This window comes from Sander vitreus, chromosome 9, assembly GCF_031162955.1.
Source record: "Sander vitreus isolate 19-12246 chromosome 9, sanVit1, whole genome shotgun sequence".
Lineage (NCBI taxonomy): Eukaryota > Metazoa > Chordata > Actinopteri > Perciformes > Percidae > Sander > Sander vitreus.
Genome location: NC_135863.1, coordinates 9,357,234 through 9,382,842, shown reverse-complemented (window position 1 = coordinate 9,382,842; position 25,609 = coordinate 9,357,234). Strand labels below are relative to the sequence as shown.

The following is a 25,609-nucleotide window of genomic DNA, read 5'->3' as shown; positions in this document are numbered from 1 at the left end:
TCAAAATGTTTGATTTCAAATCTAATATGCTAAACTACAGACTCAACAAAAGAAAGCGTCCCTGTCCTATTCCTCATGGTCTGCACCACATACCCTGTCAAACCCAAGCCATGCAGCAACATATTTACATTTCTCGCATGGTATGAAGCTGCTTTAATTCTAACCTCAAACCTTGCATTTTTGTCTTGCAAAGCAAACTCTCAAAAATAGACCTGAGGTCAATTTGGCTTCAGCTCTTTTCAAATTACCATCATCTGATTCTGGTTTGGTTATTTTGGCTCTAGTTTACCATTTCAATTATGATGAAGAAAGTTGAGACAGAACAGTGCAGTGTAGATTCATGACAGTCACCATAATCACAATAAAAAAGTGTGAGAAACTGGTTGACTATTGCTATAGCCTTGAACATTACATATAATTTAGAAAACAAGAATACATTGTCAGCGTGACGCCTTAAAAAAACTCTTAAATGGAAAACGTGATGTGCTTTGGCATGAACCAGGATGTACAAGGTACAATTACACAGCACTCACTGCTTTACAGGCACACACCCTACACCATATTCAAACTATTTTTTCTGCAGTCACACAAAACTGTTCTTGTTGCTACTCTGAAGTCAGCAACATTTAGACTATCCTGCGCAGGTTTTATGACGATACTAAATCAACCTTAAAGCAACAATGTATCTGAATGTACTGTGTTACTGCTGGCTACTGATTCATTAGAGGATTAGCTATTTGACTGAAAGTAGAATTGTACATGCTGTTGACATCCAAGGATTTATTCATTTAGCCTGGCCAGCATGCTCTCTGGAGAGCCCGAGCAGGGTAGGGAATAACTTAAATTGTCAAAATGTCACCTTAATTCCAGCCAAACATGCTGATAGACCTTTTGTGCCTTCACAGTTCTCTGACAACTGCCTCATGGCGAGCTGGTGTAAGCTGCTGAGCTAGACTGCAACAAGAGTTGCTTATCAAGCTTCACTGGGAGGCAGACAGGAGAGTTCAGTACAACACCTCAGATTTCCTTCAGAGTATCACGACTGACCAGCACCGCAAGCGGCTTCACTCACATAAACCACCTTACTCTAGGGGTGTGCAAATTGCGATTCAACCGAATTCAAAGAATTCCAAAAATCGATATTTTTTAATTTGAAAAAAAAAAAAAAAAAAAATTTTTTAATTTTTTGTTATAAATTGTATGTCTACTGCAAATCACATGGGAAAAGTAACTACATTTACATACTGTGAACCGTCTGTCGAGAATCGTTTTTGAAATGAAAAATCGATTTTGAATCGAATATTGAGCCTGAAAATCGATATTGAATCGTGACATTTTCTGAATCGTACACCCCTACTTACTCTTGTGCCTCTGCATCAGTAACTCAGCCACAGACTTTCACAGCCACACATATGCACTACTTTTTTTTTGGCCTTTGGGAATATGTTGGAAAACATGTTAATTGCCAATATACACATCCAGCACACAGCAATATTAGCATTTATTTGGACTCCGATATCTGGCAACCTGTAAGCCCAATGTTCTCCCTATAGCTCCGTTTTGGTTTTCACTAAGTCAGTGGGTTTGTCATGGCTTTTTCTTTGAAAATAGCTACTTGCTGTAGCTAGAAATGGCTGATGAGAGCAGTAAGTTTGAATCAAACAGTAAATTTGCAGTCTGGAAAACCAATACAATATGCTGCAGGATGCTAAACGTACCGTAAAGCTGAGGGAAACAGCAGTCGAGTGATACATTTTGTGATTTGGCCAACAAATGGAATTAACCTTAATTAGCTTCAGCTAGAAAGTCCAAAGGCGAAAATACTAATTTCAGTCAGAGCCATCAAGTTTGCGGGCTTAAAATAACAAGTATGGACTTCATTTTCAAGTCTTCAATCCATCTGTGCTTTGAACAAGCACTGGCAACATACAGAACAGTGTTTTACCCTATGTAAGTATATGGCTAGCACACAATGCACAGTAGGTCTCTGCGTTTGTCTCCCTATATGGTCACTCTAATATCAACCCCCCTCTCCCTGAGCTAAGGGACACGCACTGTGCTGTAAAGTAAGTCCCAACAATATAGCATTCACATATTACACTGCTCCCATGTTGGGCAGATATTACAGCCACTTGTCATTGTCAAAAGTGTGTCACCACAAAGAGGCCTCCAACTGGTTTATTACTGATAATACCAGTTTTGCAAGCCGCATTTCTGACAGGCACCTATCTGTCAATGGATGACAAACTACATGAAAAGGGGCTATAATGAAATACAAGCTGTAAAGTTTGCAACTCCAACTGTTTGCAGAGCGCAGTGCACTGGTGGAAATTTCAGTGAAAACCAATTAAATTAAATTTCTGAGCCCAAAGAATGGATTAGGTGGGTGTGCGCAAGTGCCCTGCACCCAAGGCTGGCACAATGATGGGGCTAAGAGGAGGCTGATGACCTTGATAAGAAAGTATCCTGAAGATATTGGCAGAGAGAGAGAGAGAGAGAGAAAGCACTGCACCAAGATAGCAAAAGCATTCAAATCAAAATAGTACAACACAGTGATGTTTAAGGGGAAAAGAGGATTAGATGGTCTTTTTCTCAGTGGACAGTTATGTCACCATACAAAAGTAGTGTATTGATGGGGCTGAGGGTTCCCCTTTACCCTTATAAATGAGCCTGATGTGTGCTAGTTTCTACAGTAAGCCTCGACAGAAAGCAGACATTAATTCTGCCGCCTCCATCACACAGGCGTTTGTTAGTGTGAGAAAGCATCCAGCTGAACCAAAGACTGAACCACTGTGTGTCGACAAGGCCTGCTAACAAAGACGACCTTTCAGCACTCAGCAGTTTCCCCCTTCTCTCTTGCTTTTTGCAGCAGTATTCACAGCAGTTCCAGATCCACTGACAGAGGATCTTGTGCACTGGTCTACCATACATCTTTATCTCTGCTGTCATGTGGTGGAGCAGGGTGACACTGGCATTCACCTTTGTCCCAGGTGCAGGCAGGCACCACCCACATGCGCAACTCTGCAAGTTGGTTCACGTGACACTCGGCACAAAGGCACTAGCTAAACACTGAGTAATCACTATGTGCTGTCCTGCAGAGGCTGGGATCTACAATTCATCATGTTGCAAAAAAAGAGAGAGATTAAACTAGTTTTAACCAGTAAGGTAACAAATCACACTATCTAAACAAAGTTTCCTTCCTGGCAGACCAACATCACTTTTTATTCAACCAGTCACAAAGTAATAACTGACATGCATCCTTAGAGGTTTCATGAGACCAACTGTAGAAATCTGATTTTAATGTCAATGGGAAATGGAGCGTAGTCTATATTAAAGTATGTATTAGAGCTGAAATGATCAGTTGTTGAATGCCAACTATAATGGTAATCTATTAATCTTTTAAGTCATGTATAAAGCAAAAAGGCCAAACATTCTTTGGTACAAGTTTCTCAAATGTAAGCATTTGCTTCGCATTTCTTTTACTAACTAAAAATCACATCTCTTTGGGTTTTGGACTGATCGGTTGAGCAAAACCAGTAATATGAAAACATCATCTTGGATTCAGGAAAAATTGTTTGACTATTTTCTGACATTTATAGACTAAACAATTGGAATGGAAATAATAATCCACAGATTGATAAATGATCAAAAAAATATTAGTTGCAGTCCTAATATACTAGTTCCTTTCAAACAAAATAATATTTGCACAGTTTAATATTGACTTCACTCTGAATCGTATCCACTTAAAATTGGATTATATTAAACTGTACAATATACTTTATAAATAAACATATAATTAATAGCATTTCCCCAGTCCTAGACTTTGCTAACAATTGTTTTAGATTCTATATTTAAGTGAGCCGTTACCACTGAAGTGACTGACAGACAACGGAGGAGAAACTACTCATGTCAAACATGTGCTCATAGATAACAGGGCTGTTATTTGTGTTAGTACATAAGGAAGAGCTCAGTAACAGCCTCTGACACAACTGGCCGTGCAGTGACATTCACTGGGTTACCCCACGGAGCTGTGAGATCAGGGACAGACATAAACATGTGGACAGACAACTGTGCGAGAGTCTGGGTTAGCCCAATAATTGACAAGGGAGAAGCCCTCTCCATGTCAGGCGTAACAACACCAGTGCATGGGCCGAAAACTACAATAAGAGTCCAAATTGTCTAGTTCATGTTGAAAATAAGAGCCTAAAAGTGATAGCTATTGTGAGCATCAAAGGAAGCAATTAGAGCCATCATTGTAGCGCCGAAAATACAAGAAACATTAATCACTATCTGAAATTAGTCCTCAAAATAAAATCCTAAATAAACCAGAGTCCTCACAATCAGGCCCTACTATTAGCCAGGCCTTGTCAAGTTTGTTGACACGATTAGCATACTTCCTTCTCTCACTATTATACATTCAGATAAACGCTGGATCCAGTGGGCCACAAGATCCATGGAGCAGTGTTATGGCCCTAATGCCAGATCCAGATATAGCTGGACACCATGGGGATAAAAATAACAGATGGGAGGGTTCACAGGCAAGGGGGGGGGGGGGGAGCCAGCACAACTAGAGATGTCAGAGGAGAGGAGAACTGCAATTACAGCTGTTTGCTAACCTCTGCCTTCCATGTGGTTAGCGAAGCCTTTAGTGGATGCCCGTTCAGAGATAATGACCTCACTGGGAGATGCGATGTGGTGGAGAGGATGCCAAGCTCACCCATCAGCTCCAGTATGACTACTTAACTGGAATTTGAGTTAGACTTCACTAACAATAAGCCCATGTCAGAGAGAAAAAAAAATCTGCCAGTGATCAAAAAGCTACAAGTGGCAACACATGTATCGCAGAAAGAAAAGCTGTGAAGAGGAAAGTGCGGAGGAAATGGTTGAGCAGAATCTAACAATCAGAAAACAAACAAGCCTTGACATTTCATGTGGTTTCTCACAGCTTGTCTAAATGCTACTCAACCGGTGGCTCTTTTATATATAAAAAAGAAAGAAAAAAAAGGGTTTGTGCTGACATAAAACAAAAAAGAAAGTAAAATATTGATTGCTCATATGGTGCGAGCTTATTAAAAAGAGAGAGCTTACAAGAATTGACTTTAAACTCCACTGACTGAGGAAAGTGTAGTATCAGTAGACAGGAAGTTGGAAAATTTTGGCTTTAACAATGTTTACATTTTACAAACCTTCAAAAATGTCAGTCCAGAGGACAGCAAGTCAGCCTTAACATACTTGTTTAGAACCACTTTGAGGAACTAAAACATGTTATAGTTAAAAGTTTACTTTAAGTTTGCCCTCTTTTTAAAATGCTGTAAGAGAGAATAGAGATGCCTCTCCTGTAAAAAAACAAAACAAACCCAGTCAAGAAATAGTTTAAGATATTATGCAGTCTATTCATCTTCACTTCTTTGATAAACACAAGCAGAGAGTTGACTCATGAACAGTACATGGGGCCCAGCTGTGGGAAGAGGGGGAGGGGGACAGTTCCTATTTACTTCCTGTGTCTGACTCTTCTAGGTCAAACTGCACATTAAAATACACTTTTAACATAATTGAACTACTAATACAAAAATTATAAACAGATTTGCAGTGTATACGTGGAATTGTGGCTTTATATTTCTACGTTACTTCACCAACCCTGAGGATGCACTTACCAATTTGATGGCCACATATTCGTTAGTATAGAGATTTTTTCCCAACCGCAGCTCTCCAAAGTTCCCACAGCCAATTTTTTTACCCACACGGAAGTTTGGGCCAACCATAAGAACTCCAGAATTGGTCCCTGAACTCCGGCCCCCATGTCCAGTCCTGCTGCCTGCTGTCTTAGACATCTTTTTCCCTTCCTCTGTCTCTCCCTTGCCCCCTCTCTTATCAAAATCCATAAGCTTGTGATACCCTGGCCTCTCCACGGTTATTCTCCAGCCATGCAAACCATAGAAGCTCCAATAACAACGACAGATGATGCTTTAGGGAGAGGGAGGGAGACAAAATCTCATAGGACAGAGGAAAGGTGTTGCTGTTAAAATGTGCAGTTGTTTAGAAGACACTTAAATGTGATGAAGTGCCCCTCGTGTCCATCAGGCAACTCTTCTGCTGAGTGCTTCCCTTTTTTCTTTGCGTTCCTTGTTAACCAGAGGGGCTCCTTTCTTGTGTTTTTCTTCAGTTTCAGTCTCAGAGTAGCATGTCCCTGCCTGAAGAATAGGCAGGTTGTGCTAGGATGTGCCCACAGACGCACATACAATACTAGTCATAAAAAAGCACTCCGATCCCAACTACTGCATCCACAAGGCCACTGGGGAACATCTCGTGGAGTGCCTCATTCCTTCTGGTCAGCCTTCAGTGACACAGTATACACTCTCCATGTTGCAGGGCCACAGCAGACAAGGCAACCCAGTGAGAGAAAACAGCGACGAGAGAGACAGGTAACCGATGGGTTTGATGTCAGCTGGATATCTGAAAAAGCAAAAACACACAGAAATTAGTTTGTTTTCTGTGTAGGCTGTAACAACACAGATCATCCGTTGTAAAATAAACTCAGTCAGTACTGTTTTGTTTTTAAAAAATCAATATAATATATCAATATTATATCGACATCGACATATGAGGCTAGGTATCGTCCTAAATTCTGGATATCGTAATATTGTGATATGACGCAAGTGCTGCCTTTTCTTGATTTAAACATTTTTTAATACTGAACTTACCATACATTTCTAGCGGTTTTATTATTTGCCTTTACTGACTTAGTCATTGTATCCATATTATAGACCTTTTTCACGGCACACATGTTGACATGTCATAGTAGGAAAAGCACAGGTGTATTCAAACCCATTAATGATGGCTGCATTCCACTTAGGAGGCATGCTGACTCACTGAAATAGCTTACTGGGACACTTGATGGAATTGAGCCATCGTTAAGGTTATCAATTTCAGCTGTGCTTTTCCTACTATGACAAGTCAAAATGTCTGCTGTGAAAATGGTCCATTGGTGATTATTTGTGTATTTGTATACTTGTGTAAATATTTTGAGAAAGCATCAATAGTCAACCCTACAATATTGCCGGAATTTCGACATTGATGTATTTGATCAAAAATATCGTGATATTCGATGTTCTCCATATCGCCCAGCCCTATATATCAATCAATATAGGGCAAAATATTGGAAAAATCTATCTTTATCTGTTCTTATAACACTTTGTGGCCATGAAGAGATTAACATTTTCATAATAAAAACGTTAACTTTTTATTTGAAGATCAAATGATGTCTACTGTGGCTGTCCCTTACTACAATCGAAATGAGATTTTGCTCCAGACTGGCGCAAGGGAAATTCAATAAAGCAATCGATATGAGCGGAAATATTCCACAGTGGACCTCAGGCATGAGAAAAAAAAAAAAAGAAAAAAAATCTCTTTTACAATTAAACCTATTTTTTGAAAGCCCAAAACAGTGCCTTTCAGGGATTTTGTAGATCACAAAGTTGTATTCTCATAAATGAGACTAATCCATCTAAAGTTGTTAGACTGTCATCTAATGCTAAGTTGCAGGCTCAATACTCAAAAGCTTTTCTAGATGTGTAAAACACAAAATAAGAACAGTAAAAAAAATAAAAAAAATAAAAAGATCTGCATACTTCTGCTAATGCATACAAACACACATCCAAGAGGTCAGGATTCAAAAAAAGTGACAAGATATGAGACTAAGCCATACATTATAATAAAAGCAATATCACACACAAACGACGCCAATCACAACCATAATTTCGGTTTTCTTTGGCAGTGTAACTTGACCGTCTCTGTGCAGCTTTTCTCTAACAATCACATGCAGATGTCTCTGTCCAGAGCAGCCCTCCTAACTCTCCTATGTCCATGATGTAAGATGGTGGTGGTGCTGAAGAGAGCAGGTAATGCAGGCACTAGCGATGGGCAGCTACTCTTTCCTATGGAAAGGCACTTACATGGATCAATGACTGCTGTAATGCCTCATCTCATCACAACATTTGCATCATTGGGAACATATTATTGGAAGGATTTGGATATGGTCTAGTCTACAGCTAGCTCAGCTTATCTGACAGACTAAGAACTAATATAGCCTTTACAGGACTAAAATACAGCATTATCAGTATGTTGATGATGAGTGAGCAGTGTTTTGTAAAAGATTTTTTTAAATCACTCACAGATATGATACCATTGGGATTTTAATCAAGTCTACAGAATGTTTTTTCCACAAACAAATTGGAGAGGTGGCATTTCCTTGAGGAGGCAAGGCTATATTCAATTACACTAGCTACTTAAGTCTGAAACGTTTTGAGGTCCATGTGTGAGTTAATAAACAATGACACAACCCATTAAAATCCACTGAAAATCTTGAGTATGTCTGTACTCTCACTACTGCAGTCAGCACACCTGAGAAAAAGCACACATTTATAAGCCAGTCAATCATTACACTGTCATGTCTACCTTTCAGCATGGCGAGACTTACTGTAGGAAATAAGGAGAGACTAGCCTACCTGGTCACAAGATTTCAAAGTACAATAAACAAGGTGGTTAAAAGCAAAGTCAAATGATCAGAAAAACCACTGAAATGGCACACATCATTTGTCAAGGTGACCCAAAAACAACTACACAAGTCCATGCTTTTAAAACACAAGTATGACATTAGGTGCTTTCCGACCGGATAGTACTTGTACTTTTTAGAGGAAAAGTACACTTCTAAGCAGTTCTAAGATCTACTCTCCCCCAAAATCTTTTTTTTCCATTTGCATTCCCACTGGCCAAGTGGCCATAGGGACTGGTAGGAGGGGTATGAAAGTGACGCAAGCACTGCAACGGTCTTTGCCCGGCGAGCCGCAGGACACGCGTGTGGAGTTTAACTCCGAAAAGACAGTTAACCACAGGTTCCTGTTAATCTTATGATGGACATGTGTTGTGATATTTAAACAAACGAACAGTCAACGGTGAAATAAAAGCCTCTTATTTACGAGAGCGGTCTGAGAGACCTCCAGCTCACAGCGAGGTGTCTGAGCAAGACTGGCCGAGTGACGAGCTAGAGGCCGGGGCAGGCGCTTGTTGGCTGTCGCCTCACTTCATGGTGGTTCTCAACTCCGAAAACTTTGAAGCAAATTGTCAATTCGGCATCAATTTTCGCAAGACTGCCTATATTCGAAATCTAAACAGTTAATTTCTCGCCTAAAACGTTGTCAGAAGTGAATTTAATGAGGAATAAGATGGTGAAAATTGTTAAAAATGTCCCGTTGTTGGTTGTTGCTCTGTCTGCAAGTTCCGAGTTGGCAGTGTGTGTGACTTATAAGTTCGACCAATCAAGTACACCTAGGAAAAGGGAAAATACCCTGCTCTGAAGTAGGAGCTAAAAAAGTACGCTACTAAGGCCAGAGGAACTTAAAAATCCCCAAATTTTTCCTGTCCGAACGACGAAAAAGTGTTCTAGGAACGTTTAGTTCTAAGAACTGCAAAAATCCCTCCGGTCGGAAAGCCCCTAGTGTTTGAAGACTAGAAATGATATAGAAAGGAACTTTTTGGCCAACTTGGCTCACATGTCTAGATTAGATTAGATTAGATGTCTCATTTCAGGAAATGCTGTATTGCTTTTCATGTCAACTGTTTAATATAGCAACCAAGTTGTTAACAAAATAGTGACAGAGTAGTCCCATACTTGTCTTGATGGGGTACATACAAATACAGAGACAAAAAAACGGTATGATACCTCGCCAAAACTAAACACTAGGTTCTATCGTCAGCTTGCTACAATAGACGTTAGTTAGCTAGTCCATACAGTGAGCTAGTGATAACGACACAATTTTCAAACGTAATAAATATGAATCCAACAGAGAGACTCAAATCAATAATAAATAGTGGTACCCGGACCAGATTGACACATTTTCCTTTCCCATGGTACAATATATCTGCCTTTTGAGTAGAGATGTTTTCCGATACCAATACCAATATTGGAAATGCCTCCAATACTGCCCAAAATGCTGGAATCGGTAACGGTGTATACACTATTCTATGCACAGATGTGATACCAACGGGGGGAAAAAAAATCTATATCTAACTAATGCGCACTGGAATCCGATTGGTAATCGGTATCAGCCGATACCTACGTTCACATTTCAGAATCGGTATCAAGAAGGACATCTCTATTTTTGAGCTTATATTAATCAATGTTAGCTCATAGCCAACTGGCTACCGAATAATGGTAGTGGCAGCTGTCATTTAGCAGTTAGACTTAAATTCAAAGGGTCTTTATTAGCATAAAAGTTTCAATGACCAAGGTTGCCAAAGCATCAAAATACAATGTGTCCAAATATTCGGACAGTACACAAACAGCAAAATGAACATTAACACAACATTAAGATTGATTTATATTAATTATATTTAAGCGTAGCTAGCTATATCTTGTGTGGGGGGTAATGTGTAGCTGTGCGTGTAGCTATGTGTGTTGTTTCAAAAGTACCTGATGTAGCTAGCTATATCTTTGATAGCACTAACTTTGTTTTACGTTATGAGAAAAATAAAACTAAATCTTACAAGTAAACCCCGTAGATGAGTGTCTTCATAAGTGTTACCATTACACTAGCTAGATGATTCGGCGGACAAGGCCAGATAACGTACTCAGGCTATCTTGGTGTTAGTTAGCAAGCTCAAGTTAGCTTGATATCGTTCACCCGCGGCCAGTTGGTTTCTGTTTAACCGTTTTTTTGTTCTATATATAAACGTTATATACAAACAGCATAAACGGCGATTAATCTAGAGTAGACGGTTATCTATACGCTGCAGCTCAATCGAAATGTCACATAGCAGTGTTAAGCTAACCTAGCTAGCACCTACCAAAAACATCTTTCTCTTGGCCCAACGCCTGATATATAAAACAGCTAACGATGTAACGAGGGCTGATCTATTAACAAAACTGTACAATAACAACACAAGCTGGCAAATCGTTAACGAACCAATGCAAATTGAACAAGTCGAAGCATAAAATATTCATTGATTGTCCCTGTGCTAACGTTACATTAACCTGGATAGTTAGTGAACGCTTAGCTTATAACTGAGAAATAACAAGTGACGTTGTAACGTTAACTAGTTAAATGTCACCGACTGGTTAAGATAAAAGGGGTCGTTGTTTCACCTAAGAGTGTGGTTTTTTTGAGTTCAGATTCCAGCCATTATCCTGACCACTGCCGGGCAACTCCTTAATCCTGAACACACACGGCAGCCCCGGGATCTCTTACCGCTTAGCTAGCTCAATAGCTAGCTAGCCATTTAGCAAGCTAACTTAGCACACGAAACATTAGCAAGGACGATAATGTACGGCGAGACGGTGTCTTTAAAAACAACAGTTACGTATACATCTGTGTTGCCAAATGAAAGCGTGTTACCTTTAAATTTCAGCTATCGAAAGGGAATCGAAGTCATGGTTCTTCGTTTGTGGGTGTCTTTCTTATTTCGTTTCTGTTGCCCTCAAGTTGCTATGATTTTGCTGTTGTCTCTTTAAGCCTCCCTCCGCTGCCGATACCCAGGCACAGCGTCATGGGCTCACTCACAACGCTGTGATACGCTGAAAAACTCACGTAACTGGTTTGGAGAATAAAGCAGAACATCAAGCGTGCGTTGAGTAACTGCTCGAAATCTCATCTCTATTACATCCATGTTCGAAATACATCCATACTCCAAACTGGTCGATTTAGTTGACACATTTAGCTAGGTGTGAAGACATTCAAACATCTACAACCTGGTAAACATGTGCACATACAAGTATATTATTTAGTTTCCTAAATATGATCCTCTCAAACATGTTTTTTTTTTTGCCACAGGTGTATCAAAAGGGTGACCACTGTCAATATTTTGAATTAACAGAGGTGGAAGAAATACTCAGTTGTCATGTTGTACGTAACCACAGTGTAGAAATACTCTGTTACAAGTAAAAGCCATCCATTCAAAATTGTACTTAAGTAAAAGTACAAAAGTAAAGTAAAAGTATTATGCAGTATGGCCCATTTCTGAATAATTTTTCTAATAAATGTGCATATCACTTTAATGTTGAAGCTGGTAAAGGTGAGGCTTGTTTGAACTACTTGTGAATTTTCCCCCTGGGCATCAATAAAGTTTTATCTTAATCCATAATATTACATCGTAATGTATTTGTTCATTATATTTTGTATTATTCATCTGAATCTTCAAAGCAACTAGTAACTAAAGTTATTGAATAAATGTAGTGAAGTAACCTACAATATTTGCCTCTGAATTTTAGTGGCATAAAAGTATAAAGTAGCATAAAATAGTAAAGTACTTGAGTAAATGTAATTAGTTACTTTCCACCACTACATAATGCAGAATGGCCCCTTGTCCTTGTTTTAGCTGTATGTCTATTTCTGTTTATGTACATTGAGAGCAATGGAAAAACTGTCAAATTCCTTGTATGTGTTTCCATACTTGGTCAATTGATTCCGATACAATTCTACTCTTGATAAATGATCAAATTGAATCATCACCCAGCCGCATACCAAATAGTTTGATGAAAATGTCTGAATGAGTACCAATAATATAATTTATTATTCTTGCAGTCTTGTAAATGTGTCCCAAAAAAACATTTTGAGTAAGTGAAACCCACTTTACTGGCGGTATACTAAACCTCACAAGAACTAAAGGAAAAAAAGACTTCAGGTACAAATAATTTTATTTTCCATTTCTATGTTGCTGTGCCTAGTTACAATAAGGAACTTCACTCAAACGTGTTTACCATCATTATTACTGTGTAGCTCCTTGGCAGTGTTGCCAGATAAATTGTTGAAGGAGACAACAATATCTTTAAATGTGGTGTTTACACTGCTTGTGATGGATTAAACAACAGCCTCCTTCAAGCAAACTCACACCACTGGCAACCTGTAGGATGTTAATGTGAGCAGACCCAAATTAGACTTGAAAGTATATGACAGTTCATCTGTACATCCCTTTAGACATACAGGCATTCAATAAAGCTATAATAAAAATTCATATTCTGTCTGTCATCAGGTTTACAGGAACAAGGCAATAAGTGCTTCTCCAACACAGGGTTGCTTCAGGTGTACCTGAGTCCACAAGGAGCAGAGATCTCCGACTGTAGGTGTACAGGTCTACAGTTACAGCCCCAGGTGAGGGTGAAGCACAGCTTTCGGGAACAAGCAGTCTAAAGGGAGAGCCTACAGTTTTTAGTAACTGATGATGGATGAACCCCCAGGGCGGAGCTGTGCTGCTGTATGATGGGCCAGAAAACCGGGGGAAAGGCGACCTCGGTGGACAGCACTCCTACAACCGGCTGGTGGCTGTAGCGCTCCCCCGCCATGAAGGGGAAAAGTGGAGGAGAGTGAAGGCGGAGGGGGCACCGTGAAACATCAGAGTCTGAAGGAGCGAGAGGGGGGCAAACATCCTTTGTTTCATGAGGAGGAGGAGGAGGACAGCAATGAAGAGGAGGGATGTTTCTGTCAACATGTGATGTGGTGATGTCCTGTTCGTCTTTGGCCCTGACTTCCTCCTGTCCCATGGTGCTGCGATGTGGTGCCTCCTCCAGACTGTGGTCTCTTGAGAGTGGGGAGCATCTCTGACCTTTACGAAACTTTGCCCTCCTGTTCTTGAACCACACCTGGACGAGAGAGAGTAAAACAGCAAAGGTAAATGTATCTTTATAGTACCATTCATACAAAAAAGTTTCAAAGTGCTTTACAACATTTATACTTTAAAAGGAAAGCAACATTAAAGGTGCACTATGAGTTCCTGCATGGTTTCAGCGCAATTTCATTTTTGCCTCAAATCATAGGCATCTCTCCTTGATCCGCTAGCTGCCTGCCCCCTGAATATACTGTGAAAAAGCCCGGTCAACACAGGGGTCGTAAACATCAAAAAAACACTAGGGGAACAGGCTGTGCACCAAAATAAAACAAATCACTCCAGCCAATCACCGACAAGATGGTTGGGGGAGGGGGTGGGGGTTAGTGACAGTTAAGCCCGAGACACACCAAACCGATAATCGTCCGTCGGACAGTCTGGCGAGGTCAGTGACTCGAGTCTGTTCGGTGTGTTCTGTGCCATCGTCCGTCCGAGGGGCCGTCGGCCTTCATTTTGGCCGATTTGACATGTATAATCGGCGGGGCGGGCACTGCCGGCAGTCGGACTCAAATTACCCATCTGATTGGTAGAGTACTAACCTGGAAACGGGGAGCGGAATGAGTGTGACTAGAGTCTCTCAAAATCTGACGAAAATCTTTAAAACTGACCTTTGCTGATCTGAAATGAAGACAGATTCAGCAACTGCATGGCCTATTTCTCGCTTAAAATGTTTTCAGAAACACGTTTCGGTGAACTATTTTAGTACAATATGAGATCTTATTCTGAACAAGCCGCCCGTCTGTCTTTGAATTTCTGGAGAAACAAGACCCACGCGATGTGTTCGTCCAATCAGCTACCGGTTTTCATTTTTGGGCGACAATACAGATTAGCGCCGCATGCTGTTATGGAGACGTATTACGTCTCGTCGCTTTGGTGTGTTCTGAAGCACAAACTCGGTGAGACTGATCAGTTCAACTGCCTTTTCTGCCGAGGGTCGGCCATCTGGTAAGTGTGTCTGCAGCTTCAGTCAGTTAGTCATGAGGGGCGAGCTTGCTCTGTTTTGTTTGAAATGTACTTGGAACATCAACATTAGTGACCATGCAGGAACTCATAGTGCACCTTTAAAAGACTGAATAAAAAAATGTGAACATATGTCGAAATTCAGAGGCAATTCTAATGTGAAAAGGAAAATGAAGACATAACAACAAACAATATGCTTTTGACCCGATTTGATTCTTTCATGACACATGGATGCCGGTTTGATTTGTTTGCCCAGTTTGTTATTTTTATTTATTGCGATTCTAGAAGTATTGCGATTCGATAGTATTTATTGCGATTTTCTTTTCCTTCTTTAACAAAAATAAAAGTTGAATAATGCACTTCTAGAGATAATATATTATGAGACCTTTCTAAAAAGTAATTGTTATCTAAAAAAAGAATGCACATCACATTGCAGTCAGTCAGTCTGACATTTATTTCATTTTTAAAGAAGTACATAACATATATTTTCTGCATTTTCTGCTTTTGCTCTGTTTTGCTGGAAACTGATATGATGTAGTCATCATCAGCGGTACCGTATAAACAGAAAATATTTAGGTGAATCATTGGTAAAAAAAAAAAAAATAATATATATATATATAGATTCTGGGTAAAAAAATCAATTTTAAAAATTGTCACAAAAAAATCACGATACATATGATTTTCTTCCCACCCCTAATAGATAGATAGATAGATAGATAGATAGATAGATAGATAGATAGATAGACAGATAGATAGACAGATAGACAGCTAGATAGCTAGATAGATAGATAGATAGACAGATAGACAGATAGATAGATAGATAGATAGATAGACAGATAGATAGACAGATAGATAGATAGATAGATAGATAGACAGATAGATAGACAGATAGACAGCTAGATAGCTAGATAGATAGATAGATAGACAGATAGACAGATAGATAGATAGATAGATAGATAGATAGATAGATAGATAGATAGATAGATAGATAGATAGATAGATGTACTTTCTTAATCCCAGGGAAATTGCAGCCGTGAAAACTTAAGTTTAATTTGAACTAGAACCTGAGCTAAACCTTTACAAATCAATATTTGTTGGGTGTTGAGTGTGCTCTCACCTGGATGCGAGCCTCAGGCAGGTTGATGCAGACAGCTAGCCTCTCTCTCATGCTGACATCTGGGTACTGAGTCTGCTGGAAGGCTTTCTCCAGAGCCTGCAGCTGTGACACGGTGAAGGCCGTTCGGCTGCGGCGCTGCTTCTGCTGGTTGCCATACCGAGCCTCCAGGATAAGCTCTGGGCGAAACAGAGAGAGAAACAAAAAGTCATCACCAACATATAATCGGAGGTATACTCAGGTTCTCTTTAACTTACTGTAATAAGGAGCATCATAATGGACGTCATTTTCTATTTTCTCCCACATTTCAATGTTTTTCTTTGCTACCAGGAGGTTTGACCTTATTTTAGACTTTTATTTGAAAATTGTTACCTCTTTTCTTAGGCTCAGTAAAGTATGAATTCCTAGTAGGTTGTGCAGTAGCCTAGTTGTATCAGGTGGATGCCAGATATAAACAGTGGTGGAAGATTATTATTTGAGTCAGAGTAGCAATACCACACTTTAAAAATACTCCATTACAAGTCCTGCATTCATAGTTTAACTAAGTCTTATCAACAAAACAATGCAACAAAATGCATTAATGTGTAGCATTGCAATGCTGAAGCTGGTTGAGATGGAGCTCATTTAAACTAATTTATGGCATTTCAGTTCTTTCAATACAGCATATCTTATTTGGATTATCTTCATTTACAAAGCAACCATTGGTGAAATAAGTACTCAGATATTTTACTTAAGTAAAAGTAATGTTCATTTAAGCTTTTTTTAAAGTCACTGTATATTAGGCTAAGTTAAATACATGTTAGTCCTGGAGAAGATACATCATTTTAAACTTTAGACTAAACTCTGAGACTGAAGTTTCTGAGTCACTTGAAGTGTTACAGGACTATGACCCACCTGCCAGTCTCTCAGCCACAGAGAGAGTGTGCACTGCAGGTCCGGCTGCAGAGTAGACGTGGTACTGCTCCGCCATCTGGTGGTGCAGGTCGAACAGCATGGAGTTAACACCGTGGAGGGGATACACGCCACCGCTGGACGGCCCGCAGAAATTCAACGAGTTCATATTGAATCTAAGGAAACAGAAATACTTATTTTACTGACTGAAGGGTGTATTTTTAATATGGAAAGCATTAAAGTAGGCCGATACTGAACTATTCTCAAACCTAGGCTTAATTGGTCTCTTAAACGTTCGAAATACAATTATGAGCTGCTAAAAGTATTAGGTCAAGGGAGCAATTACTACAGAATGAACAGATAATCTATTGTTATTTGATACTTAAATTGATAAATTGTCGGAATGAGAAGCCTACAAATAAAACACATGGCCACGACAGAACATGAGGGACTTACATTATTTCTCAATGCTCCCTAAAGTATTATAATTACTATTAATCTCCTTTTCGCCTTTCTTGGCATGTTATTAGTCACTGTTCCGATTGTCAACTCTGTATTTTATAAGTTAATTAAAATGTATGTATGAATTGGTAAAAATTGGGCGATTCAAAAATATGAAGTAAAAAAGTATTATTATTATTAGATTTCTTACGAATTTGGTGACATTTCTGATCTTTTACTACAAATACTCCAATTTGATGACAATTTTACATCTTATATCCATAAAAGCAGCTATAACAAAAATCTGATTTCGTTGATATCCTTCATACAATTTAGATACGCGAATCCTCTCCTCATTCTATGATTTCTTCCGTGATAAAAAAATAAATAAAAATAGTCATTCAATATCCTTGGCTGTTTACCTGCAAAACTAGAGCGTGAGATCCAGGTGCGCTTTTACGCACAGAAGTCTGAACCTGGTGAGCAGTGTAGTCCAGTATTTCCTAGTCCAGTTTGAGCCTTGAACCCTCGTACACCAGCGCTCTTTGTCGTGGCACGAATCTAAATTCTCCGAAACCATTCTCACCCACGACTATTTAAGAAGCATTTACCCAGGCTCCCCTCAGCCATTAGCCAATAGAAAGAAAGGTATTAGCCGGGATTAGGTGGGATGAGGGAAGAGAGGGGGGTTGCAAGGAGCTCAAGTTTTTTGAAACTATTGAACTTGAGAGATTTATGCCAAGGATCCCCCTATAAGCGAGCGTTTCATTCCCTCCCGTTAAAACAATTAAAACAATGTGGTCGGCTAATCTCCGAGGCAGGACAGATTAAAATAACAGCCTTTGATTGTGCTCTCCTTCTCAGTCCTCTTTCTCAGATCGCTGGCTTTGACAGTCTCCCCGTTTTTTTTTCTCTCTCTCTAAGGGTTTGTTTTGCTAACAGGCACCATATTTTGCCCATAAACTGTCACCATGTGAAGTTAATCTGAACCTCCTCAATGAGAACTATTTCTTTAAAAATCCCGCTGAGATAAATTAGGAGTCTTCCCAGGAACAGCAAACAGGAAAACACTTGGTACATTTTATAAACCATAAACTAGTAGTGGAAAGTAACTGGGTGCATTTACTTGACTTAATTACAGTTTTTTTTAGGTCGAGTTTTTCCATTTTGCATTTCTAAAGATTCAGATTTTACCCACACAGCATTCATGGTGTAGTTGTATGCAGATGTAGGGGCATTTCAACTGTTTATGAATGTACAGTATTTGTCAACAATTATAACTTCTTTTATATTCATTACATTCTACTAAATTGTCATTCATTATCTGTTTATACAGCAGCCTCCACTTATGAGTGCCCATGGGAGGAGTTATAGTTGTTGACAAATACATTCATAAAAACACCTATATCTGCTTACAACTTCATTATATGTTATAATCCATTTATTATATATGTTTACATACTGATTGCTAAGTAGAGGGGTTAAAGTGTTACCTCTTGCTCAAATACTTGTGCATTTATTAAAAAAAGGTTTTGTTACTATAGTTACTTTGCAGATTCAGAAAAATATAATCAACAAATAAATTAAGATGTATTATTATAGATCAAGATAAGACTATATTGATCCTCGGAGGTAAATACACAAGCTACAGTACCCAGTAGTATATAAAGTCATTAAATTGGCTCCACCTTTATTAGCAGCAACGTTAAATTGATAAACACATTAATGCATCAATACTTATAATCAGTAATATGATATATATATACATACATCACTCTGAAATGGGTGATTCTGTATTATTTCTACACTGTGGCATTGCTTCTTTTACTTAAGGAAAATATCTTAGTACTTCTCCCACCACTAATTTCCTATCAGGCCAAGTTAATTTTATTAATATAGCCCAGTATCATGACCTGTATAACATTCATCTATCCTTACATCCTCAATTTGGATGAGAAAAAACGTAATCGTACTTCAGAAGATGTAGGAGAAAGGAATGTAAATATCAGTTTTAAGGTAGTTTCTTGTTAAGTGTGTTTAAATGTAGTTGTATTTACTTTTTTTATTCTTAGTTTACAACATAAAAATGTAAAGTAAACTTCCTGAGCGTGAAATTCTCTAAAATAATGCTTTGTTGTGAGTACAACTTGTTGCATATACTTAAGTATTGCAGACACATTTGCCTGCTCTCAGTTTCAATTGACATTCTCATCTAACAAACATAAATGATGCTAAATAAGATGCTACAGGTACATTCCTCCACCCCATTCAACTGCACATGATTGTGTATTAATAATCACAGATAAACATGTTAGATGTCTTGACAGTTGTGTGTGCAGCAAATATTTGTGGTTCACTTCTTCTTCTCACACTTGCACACAATCCACTGCTCAGACTTCCAAAATATGTGAAAATGTTTGTGCTCTTTTTTCCCCTGGCTTTTTCTTTCCTCCTCCTTTCGCCGTTCTTGGCTGTCAAGCTATATTAGTGTCCGATAGAAATAAGTCATTTAGAAGAGGCTCTGTCGGCCAGCCCCTCAGACCCACTAAAAGCTCCAGGATTAGGTCCCAGAGGCCTTTGTCTCCGCAGCCCGCAGGATTAGGGGAGATTTACTGCGAGGAGAGAAAAAAAGTAGTTATTTCATGGCACTTTCATGATGAAACCTGGCCAAAGCTCTGTTGGCTGGGGGGATTAGAGGCACACAAAGAGTGTGGTTGTGTGTGACCCTCCCCATCCCAGAGCCGCCACCACTGACTCACCGCCCCCCTCCTCTTCCTTGGATCATTTCCACTTCTGCAGGGCCAGGCAGGGCTTCACCTCCTACCAATGAAGACGACCAGGGTTCGGTCTAAATGAGTAATGGCCTCTTCAATTAGCCCAGTCATCCAAAACTTGCTGACTGACTGTACCACTCAGTGAGCTCTGAACAACATCATATTCCATTACGTTAATCAGCAGTTTTGTGAATTCAAAATAAGAAACAGGCCTTGGTGCAGTAGGTCTAATCACCAGGATGTGAGTGTTTTGCATTAAAGCACAAGGTGCAGAGGTAAATGAGAAGTTACTGGATTTGAGTGCCTCCTGTAGTGTTTAAAAAAGCTTAAAGGGAGTTATCCTGCTCTTAGAGGATCCACTTACACATGCATGGATTACAGTGAATAAAAGGCTAAGCCACATCACTGACAACAGACTCACCGCTGAGCAGGTGGAAACTCGCGCAGGTTTAATAACTCTTGTCACATAGCAAGAGGGAATTACCGTAAGAAAATGACGTGAATAGTGACCATCAAAACATTCTGTCTTTATCCCGCTTGATGGCAAATAACATGAAGTTGTTAAAGTTCAGCTAATTAAAGCCCTAGCACATATTTTGCTGTACTGTTGCAAACATAGAGCATGCTGAATGTATTGCAAAACATTTGATACCAGACGATACCTTCAATGATAATGGTTAATAAATCATTAAGTAATCCGGTTATAAGCCGTTAACAAGAACAACTTTTAGGTTGCCAGGTTGTGAAATACCCCTTTGACTGGTTTGACCACTTGTTTATGGAGTAAGGGCAGCCAACAATATATTAGCACGCACAACTGCAGACTTGATGATTAAACCTCTTTGTTAATGACTTAACATTTTGTAAGTGTGGCCTTAATGATTATTATTAGAAAGTAAGTAGTCCGGAACAACGGAAGTACATTTCCAGGATAATTGCCGGACATCCCACGCATGGCTCATGCACCAGATGCACCTCACCTTCCTCCCTCTGAGTGTTGCAGTTTGCTGCTTGGTTCTTTCGGGGAATGGTTGTAAAGATTTACAAAGAATATGTTAACAGCATTTACTATTTAACTGGAACGTTTTGGGACCAATTGGTGGGGGATTGCTGTGGACGAAGTACACACGGCGATAAACTGGATACACTGGTAAAACAATACTCATAACCACGTATCCAGCTAATTTAAATAGCTCACATTACTGTATTGTGTGAACAGTTTAATTAATATTGTAATAGTTTAATTTTGTATGTAGTTTTTTCTTTTACAGTGTGCAAATGTTCCACCAAAACAAGTTCTTATCCGAGACCAGAGGCACCGACGCTGCGCCCGGAGCTTAGCGTCGCCCAAGACGATTGTGATTGGTTTAAAGAAATGCAAACAACTCAAAGCATGTGCGGTGTAGCCAGACCTTACTCCACAGGACTGTGGAGATAGGTCTGGCAATGCGAGACTAGAAAGTGAGAAACCCACGAGCATTCATTAAAGGATTACCAACATTTATTACTTCATTACTAAATAGAAAGGATAAACAGCTGCCAATAGGATTTTTCACAACTTGGCAACCTAAAAGTTATTCATTTTGATGGATTATAACTGATCAATAAAGCAATAGTTTATTATTTATAAACCATTAAGAACGTTTTTAAAAAGTCTGGTTACAACTTATAAACACAGTACCAAAAGCTGTGATTTTGTAGGATTCATAAGCTTCCAAAAATAATAAAATTATCTGATGACGTGATACTGAAAGAGCGAAAGGAAACACTTTGATTCAATCAGGCCTGCAACTAATGGTTATTTTCATTATTGATTAATCTGCCAATCATTCTCTTGGTTAATCGTTTTGGCTCATTGCAAATGTATAAAGCCCAAAGTGACATCTTCAAATTGCTTTTTTTGAACGACCAACAGTCCAAACCCCAAAGATATTTTTTATTATTAGGTAGTTTATTATAAAAGGAGACTAAAAACACCAACAAATGTCATTTAAGAAGCTGGAACAAGTGATTTTTTGGAGGGCATTTTTGCTTTAAAAATGGCTGATTACTTTTTTTGTCCACCAATTGATCAACTAATTGTTTTAGCTCTAAAACATTTTTACTTCAGTGTGGATAACATCTTAAGTTCAACAAATGTGATCTAAATTCCTCATCAGGATTTCAGCTGTGGATGGTCTGGCAACATATTTGCATTCAACAGGTCCAAATGTGACAAAGTGGGAGCTGTAAGTTTTAGGTTTAGTGGGAAGATATGACGGAAAATATTGACAAAAGCCTTTACGTTCCAAATGGATTGTTAACGATCACATTAAAAAGTCAAATAAAAACAATCGAGAACCTGGGAATAGGAATTATTTGGCATATTTGCTTGAAAAATGACCTAAACGATAAACCGATTAACAAAGTTGCCACTTCATTTTCTGTCCATAGACTAATAAATCATCGACTCATAATTCCAGCTTTAGACTCAAAGCACCTGTTGTTTCATTAAAGTTTATGTATTAATGAAATTTGCATTGGTGGAAATTGGTATGCAGTGGAAGAAAATGAGGGTGGAGTGGAGGGGCTTTTTTGTCACTAAGAGGTTTTTTGTTAATGTCTCCTGTTTAACAGATGTTTCAGCGAGCAATCCTCCCCTTATGTTCAGGCTTTCTTTAATTACTTATCAATAGTGGAAATTTGTATTGACAAGAGCCTGTCAGGAGGGGACCTTTGTAGTTGTCAGTTATCTCAAAGGAAGGCCCCCCTCAGACACCAACTGGATCGATCGGGATGCCAAACACAATTGAAAGGCCTTTTGGGGCCGCGATGATAGTCCGGGAGCGTGTGGGCCCAAGAGGGGAGAGCTAAAGACTTCTTCATCTGGGGGGAATCGATAGGGCCGGCTGGCCTTTGACCTGAGGGAGACGGGGAGAGCGGGCGCAGTTCAGTCGCTCTTCTTAAGCCCCAGGATCACGCTGTGAGGCCTGACACTGGCTATGACACACTCAGAGCTTAGAGTGACATTGACCCGGCAGCAAACACACCAAGTACACACACACAAAAAAATCTAACACACACACACACACACACACACACACACACACACACACACACACACACACACACGTAGCTTTGGTTCAGAGAGTGAAGTTTAAAGGAGAATATCATTTTAAGCGAACAAACCAATCCATTAGTCTGATTTTATCGATCTAAAATGAGTCTGAGAAATGCATTACACTCTAATAGTTCTTCCTTTATGAGAACTTAAGACTTATTGCCTTCCAATTAGCTTCTTATGATCTCCTGTGCAGCCCTTGGGAGCGCGGCAATAAGCAGCTACACCAGCAGATCAATACGAGGGACTGAGTAAACATCAGTCTCTTAATTGTGCGAGAGTGCAATAGATTAAAGAGAGAGAGCGGGGGACAGGCAGCTGTGGGTGTCCCGAGGGTCAAGGGCACCCACAGGGGGCCAGACCGGGGTGCAAGGGGTGAACTCTGACCAACAGAGAGAGAAAACAGACCCTGACCTCTTTAAGCCATCGTCTATTCAGCACCATCTTTTAAGACCTAGTGATAATACGAGCTGTGTAAACAAAGATTTAGTTTTGAGTTTTATCCAAATGGAAGAGGTATTAAGTTACACAGGATTTAGTAGAGGAGCCCCCGAGTAAAGGAAAAGGAGAACATTTAATATGATAAATATGTGAACAAATATGGATGCTTCCTGAGGAAGACCACCACGCTTTTGCACAAAATAAGCATATTTTCTAGATTGAATGGCTCCCCCTTCCTTTTTCTGTGTATTAAGACTGACCCGTTAGCGTTTCTCCACTGTTTCTCATGCATTCAAGATTAAGTTACATGTATAACGTCTTTTAAGTTCTGCCTTGAGTATTATGATTCGTTAAATATACTTTCAACCATCTTCTGGTCTTATTCGGTTATGTGTAAAAAAAGATGTCAGAATACCAGAGATGCAGATGAGTTATTCTAAGGATGCAACAGATCGAGAAGCTTTTCCTAAAAATACCATTTGAGCTGAAATAATTTGTTAAATAATCAGTTAGTGGCAACTGTTATATATAACATATAATCGTATGTCATTTTTAAAGCAAAAATGGAAATTGGCTGTTTTTCTTTGTCTTTTCTGATAGTAAACGGAATATATTTGAGTTTGGAGCTGATAGTCAGACAAAACAAGACATCTAAAGACAAAAGTCACAGTAGGTTCAGGATCAGGGCTGGATCTGCAGTGAATTTGACATTTTTGCTCAATTAATAAAAAATTGATTTTCGACTAATGAATGAATGAACTAATGGTTTCAGTCTGCAGGCAGTGAAGTGTTTATTTGTTCTGGCTCTCGCTGAGATAATGGAGCTCTTCATCTCCCAGCATGGGCTCAGTTTCGGGGCCCCGGCCTGCAGCTTCCCCCTTGTGACCCCCGCTAGTCAAAGGTGATCACAGGGGAGAGAGAAAGAGGCTCTGATCGAATTTGATAATGAAGACGACCCTTCTAAGCTGCTTTGCTCCACATGTTCAAAATCTCTGCAACACTCAATAAACACTAGGAAGCCCCCCCTCCCTGTCACTGGAACATTGTGTAGGTATTGATCCCAGCTAACTGGCTCTTTTAATACCTGAGGTCTGTGGCCCGGCCTGGGGAAATGCATACTGACATGTGACGGGAGGAGCTTAACAGGCAAACACACCGAAGAAAAGATGGGCCTCTCAGTTTAGCATTTCTCTCCCATTTTTTCCCAATTTACACATCTGCTGAAGAAAGGAGAATTACAGCCGCTGCACCTGCTGTTAAAGGGACATATACCGTAGACTACAAGAGACCCGGCACTGTACTGAGAAAAAGCTGTCACACTGTCAAAAACTATTTGTGCAGCAGAGGTGGAGGAAGTATTCAGATCTTTTAATGGAGCAAAAAGTTGCAATAAAACTGTAAAAATACTAGCTATTCCATACTTCTATAATACTAGCTATACTAACAAGAAAAAGTTCTGGAACAAAAGTATTATCAGCGAAATGTACTTTAAGTCTTTTAAAAAACATGATCAGCATATAAGTCAACTTCCCAGCATGCATTGTTTGAGTTAAACCTCTCCAGTCTTTTTTTTGTAGTTTAAAGAAAACATACATGATGGAAACCTGCTTTGTTTTTAATATATGTTAAGATAGGTCATTGTTTCTTTTCATAATAATAAAAACAACTCTAAGCATGATTAAGGTTGGTGTCGATTTCAGTCCCTACAGCCTGTTCACCTATAATTTGAAAAATAAACAATCACTGGGAGCAGCTTTACATATCTGTGAACTCCAACATCAGCAGCTGTAAATTCTGAATGAAGAACTGACTTTTCAAACTGAGAAAATGTAAACAGAAAGCAATTCTGTCTGTAATGTTTGTCAGTGTGTGTTGATTCAACTTATCATCTTAAAGGTGCCGTAGGTAGGATTGTGAAGATCCAGGACTTAGCCAAAAAATTTGAACATCAACAACTTCTTAGTCCCTCCCTCCTTTCCGCTAAAGCCCAAAACTGTCTACTAAGCCCCCCCCCGCTTCGTGTAGTTCTACTAGAACATAGGGTCAGTTTCAGCAAATATGACAGAAAGTTAGTTTTATAAAAGTCTTACCTACTGCACCTTTAAGGTTCAATTAACTCACTTTTTTAAGGCAGCAGGAGAACTTTACATTAAGTTGAACCATCTTAAAAATGATTTACAGTGTGTGCATGCTGTTGGTTAGTTTAATCTGTAACTAATAAACTGATCAAATGTT

The 25,609-nt window shown here is 39.3% G+C and overlaps 2 protein-coding genes across 5 annotated transcripts in view; both read right to left on the bottom strand.

Moving 5' to 3' along the window:
• Positions 1 to 11,540, bottom strand: part of csnk1g2b (casein kinase 1, gamma 2b) — a 46,335-nt gene extending 34,795 nt beyond the window's left edge. For 2 of the 4 annotated variants that reach the window (XM_078258617.1, XM_078258619.1), the window contains exons 1-2: positions 11,391 to 11,539; positions 5,655 to 6,453 (exon numbers count right to left, since the gene is read on the bottom strand). In XM_078258617.1, the coding sequence (XP_078114743.1) occupies positions 5,655 to 5,882 (228 nt within the window). In that variant the 5' untranslated portion in view covers positions 5,883 to 6,453; positions 11,391 to 11,539. Of the gene's footprint in view, positions 1 to 5,654; positions 6,454 to 11,140; positions 11,225 to 11,390 lie in introns of those variants that run through there. The other 2 variants (XM_078258620.1, XM_078258618.1) reach the window with 2 other exon arrangements.
• A 1,172-nt stretch (positions 11,541 to 12,712) lies between these two features.
• dmbx2 (diencephalon/mesencephalon homeobox 2) lies at positions 12,713 to 25,366 on the bottom strand. The gene is made up of 3 exons (XM_078258615.1): positions 16,622 to 25,366; positions 15,731 to 15,906; positions 12,713 to 13,630 (listed from the first exon to the last, which is right to left on the bottom strand). The coding sequence occupies exons 1-3, from the start codon at positions 16,785 to 16,787 to the stop codon at positions 13,178 to 13,180; spliced, it is 795 nt and encodes a 264-aa protein (XP_078114741.1). The 5' UTR covers positions 16,788 to 25,366; the 3' UTR covers positions 12,713 to 13,177.
• Between the last annotated feature and the right edge of the window lie 243 nt (positions 25,367 to 25,609).